The following is a 4,143-nucleotide window of genomic DNA, read 5'->3' on the forward strand; positions in this document are numbered from 1 at the left end:
CCACGCCGTTGACAAATGAAACAGAGCAAAGGCGTATTATTAAAATATTTATTAAGGTTTTATCATGCAAAAATGCATCTGACACAAACGGTCACACACAACATGACACCAGACCACAGTAAACACTCAAGTGACACTGACAAGGGAGGGTGAATCCATGGGGATGGTTTTATAGGCCTGAATACGATAAGGTTGTCAGTTTGGAGATAGTCTATCACTCCAAGTTATATAAAGTGCATTAAAAGTATTTTAATGAAAGGCTGCTTGTCAGTTGTTGCAAGCCAGGATGAGGCCAGACTCGTCATATATTGATTTCAGAGACATTCACATAATCGTCTTTAAAAAAAAGAGGGAGCCATCGGTGGCAATCAATGCTTGCGCGCACGTTGCCTCCGAGTGGTTTTATTGTCTGGCCTTCTCCCGTTTGGCTTTATTGTGTGCGCTCTTTCCCTGCGCGCGCAATAATATTTCGCAACGACTTGCGCACACTGCTCGCACTTCACCGCGCAGCACCAGTGGAACTTGCACTTGCAGCTGCTGACCACCTCGACGCGCCTCTCCTCCACCTTCAGGCCGCAGTCGCGGCACAGCCTGCGGCAGCTCTGTCGCTCCCACTGAGAGCCGCCGTCCTTGCCTCGCGGTAGGCACTCGCGGCCCTCCGTGCCGTGGTAGCCCAGGCTCCGGTTCTTGGCGCAGTAGTCCGGGGAGCTCTCCAGGAAGATGAGCTCCGTCTTGGGGACGCTGCTGAACGCGCGTGCGACGGCGCCTCGGTTGTCTGCGCTGTTCCCGGCCCTCGTTTGTCTCTCGTCCACGTCCAGCGTCCTCGCCTGGTCGTATTTGACCTTCAGGAAGTTGCCCACGTCCCTGAAGTCGGACAGCTGCGTCCAGCAGGTCCGAACGCTGCAGCTCCCGGACACTCCGTGACACTTGCAGACTTTCTTCATGGTGGATTTGATTGCCTGTCGAGAGACAAATGGGAGACACAATATGTCAGGCAACTTATATACTCTCCAGGGCATATATTGTACTTGCATAGGCCTGGAATTATTGAATGCTTTAACTAGTGAAAAATAGCAGATATACAAGCTCACAGCGCGGCACTCGGTGCCGCGCTGTGTGCTTGTAGATCTGCTATTTTTTTAAAAGTCGTGAAAATGTGTGCAAATCTTTGAATATATGTATTTTCAAAGTGAACGTTTGTAACTCAAATTTTGCTTCAGGGTGGTCCCTGGAACTAGATATTTTGAGATGGGGGCCCGTGGCCCCCGTGGTTTAAGAACCACTGACATGGTAGTCTCTCAAAAACAGACCAACTGAGCTCCATTTAAGTGAAAAGGACCTTTTCTTTGACGATGGCTGGCCAGATTGCTGACATAGAAACAGGTTTTTCAAAAAATCTTAGAAGGATTCAAAAGACACTTATAGAATCGAGTCAAAATTCGAATTTTCACGATTTTTCAAAAATGGCAGATCTACAAGCTCGCAGCGCTTGTATATCTGCTATTTTTCAATAGTTAAAGCATAAAATAATGATACACAATAATGTGTACTCGTTCTAAATGGGTTTAAAGTATAATGAAGTCAAGGTATGTTTCATTCATTTAAAAGATAATGAAGCACCACATACCAGTCTGCCAGCTTCGTTGTTGTGCCGGTTGATGGCCGCGCGTGAGTCTTGTCCATTTTCCAACGCGTCCACAAACTGTTTGGAGATCTTCTCGCCGAACGCCGCGTTGTCACTGCATCCGCCCCATATCCACCCTTTGCCACCTGCAGAATCAAAAGGTCTGAGTTATAGGCCTGCTTTGGATTTCATTTAACTATATAATAATTAATAATAATTGTCCCTAGTTTACTTTAAGTGTATTTCCATTTGATCTGCTAGTGCTTCTCAAACTTGGGGTCGGGACCTCAAGTGGGGTCCCCAAATTATTTTGTGGGGTCCCCAGGTGAGATGTTTTCTCACTCAATGGTAAACAAGCTAACACACAGTATAAGTGTATACAGGGTATCTACACATTTATAAAGTGACAATTTAAGGACTTTCAAGACCGTTTTTAATACCAATTAAATGTAATAGACTACATTCCAAGTGCTTGTCAGGGTGGTGGTCCCCAGTTCATATAATGTTCATTTTGGGAGACACAGCCTAAAAAGGTTTGAGAACCCCTGATCTACACCAACATACCCATTTGTCCAATTTTGGAGTCATCGCAGCCACAGTTGTCGAAGTCTCCCATGCTGCAGTTCTTGGTCAGTGTGTACATCACTCCTGCAGCGCTGATGGCGTGAACAAAAGACGTCTCTCTTGTGGCTAAATTGAGTCGAAAAGAAAACATATTTATTCGAGTGTAATATATTATTTTGCTATCAAAAGTGGTACCGTTCCATTACGCCTTAGTTGTGGTGTCCAATCTCGCCAATAGGTGCCGTGTTACAGTACGCCAGTGGTTCTCAACCTTTTCAGGCCACGACCCCCAAAATAATCATATTTTATCTAGGGACCCCCCCCATCCTGACGAGCACTAAGAGTTGAGGCATTACATTGTGTATAACACGGTTCTATTGTGAAAATAGCAGATCTACATGCTCACAACGCCTCGCAACACAAAGCGTTGTGAGCACGTAGATCTGCTATTTTCACAATTTCTTGCCTCTAATATTTGACAATTTGGCCAATGTTTAATTTCTAAAGTTATCAACAAGTCCTTAAATTGTCACTTTAGAAATGTGCAGATATACAGTATATGTTGGTTGATAAATATGTTGGTTTGTTTACTGTTGAGTGAGAAAACAATGTTGCACATTAAGTTAATCATCTGGAGACCCCTGGCGTTCCCGATCCACAGGTTGAGAACCGCTGCATTACACCATTGGCAAAAGTATGGTTCATAAAACAAGCGTAATGCACGTTCCCTCACCACTGTGTGTTGACGACTGGAGGGCACTCTCTGGACAGTTCCACCTGTCCCAGGCAAACTGGTGCTTGCACTCCTGCATCGCGTTCTGCGCGCCCACCTGCACGCTGCTGGCATATGGCAGAAAGGCCTTCGGTCCGGTCATGAGGAAATTATTCACCGACCTGCAGAAAGGAAGCAAAGAGACATGTTAAAGTCAAGTAGCTTCTTCAGGGGCGTCATAAGGGGGGGGACTGAGTTACCAGGGCCCAAGGTGGAGGGGCCTTCATTATTTTATGTTTTACCTATTGAAAAATAGCAGATATACCTATATATCTTTTTTTTCTCTTTTTTTTTACGAACATTTGTAACTTAAATTTTGCTTCTGGGGGTGGTCCCTGGATCTAAATATTTTGAGATGGTGGTCCGTGGCCAAATACATATCACTTTGGGGGTGCTTAACATGAAAAGGTTTGAGAACCACTGACATAGAAACATTGTTTTTTCAACATAAAAAAAAAACCTTAGAAGGATTTGAAATATTCAAGGGGTTATTTTCACGATTTTTCAAGATTTTTCAAAAATAGCAGATCTACAAGCTCTTAGTGAGCTTGTATGTCTGCTATTTTTCAATAGTTAAAGCACAAAATGGGAGAGAATCCTTGTACCCAGGGCCCAGAATTTGGTGTGACACCCCTGAGCTTCTTCACCAGATATCACAGATATCACAGTTTGTGCTGATGTATTTTAAGAATAAAAATAAAATAAAAAATAAAATAAAGGTAAAACTTAAAACTTAAAAAGCGAGAACAAGTGTGACTTACCAAGCTGCTGCAAAGTGAAATTGACAGAACAGAATGAAGTGAAGTTTTAGTTCCATATCGCTATTAGGTTGTTTGTTGTCCAAAGGAAAATATCTCCAAAAATACAAGTAATTAAGTAAGTCAGTTAGTTAGTATCCAAGGTGTGTGTTCCATGAGAGGGAAAGGCTACTGAATGTCTGAAGGCTGATGACTGGTGACATTTATACGGTTGTTCCATTTGATTGACAGGTTGTCTCGTCGCTAAGATTTCACTGTGAAAATGAGTTTTTAAAATGATTGATTAACACTATGCTCATCAAATTAATCCCCGGTAATCCACTCAAAATCCATCAATGGGCCATTGGGACGTGGTCCTTATGACAATGGAGGTGACGATAATCCCCAATAATTCAACGTCATGGCTGAAACCCACATGTCTTGAC

At 43.4% G+C, this 4,143-nt stretch overlaps 1 protein-coding gene across 1 annotated transcript; it reads right to left on the reverse strand.

The window, feature by feature from the left end:
• Nucleotides 1–368: 368 nt before the first annotated feature.
• On the reverse strand, nt 369–3,777 carry LOC308285296 (protein Wnt-8a-like; the record flags this gene model as incomplete). Its single annotated transcript, XM_080726012.1, has 5 exons — nt 369–959; nt 1,628–1,770; nt 2,189–2,314; nt 2,922–3,082; nt 3,722–3,777. 5 exons carry the CDS (start codon nt 3,775–3,777, stop codon nt 369–371), a joined length of 1,077 nt encoding a protein of 358 aa, XP_080582138.1.
• Nucleotides 3,778–4,143: the final 366 nt, after the last annotated feature.

Source organism: Nannobrachium achirus, assembly GCF_963921795.1.
Source record: "Nannobrachium achirus genome assembly, chromosome: 5".
NCBI classification, from domain to species: Eukaryota; Metazoa; Chordata; class Actinopteri; order Myctophiformes; family Myctophidae; genus Nannobrachium; species Nannobrachium achirus.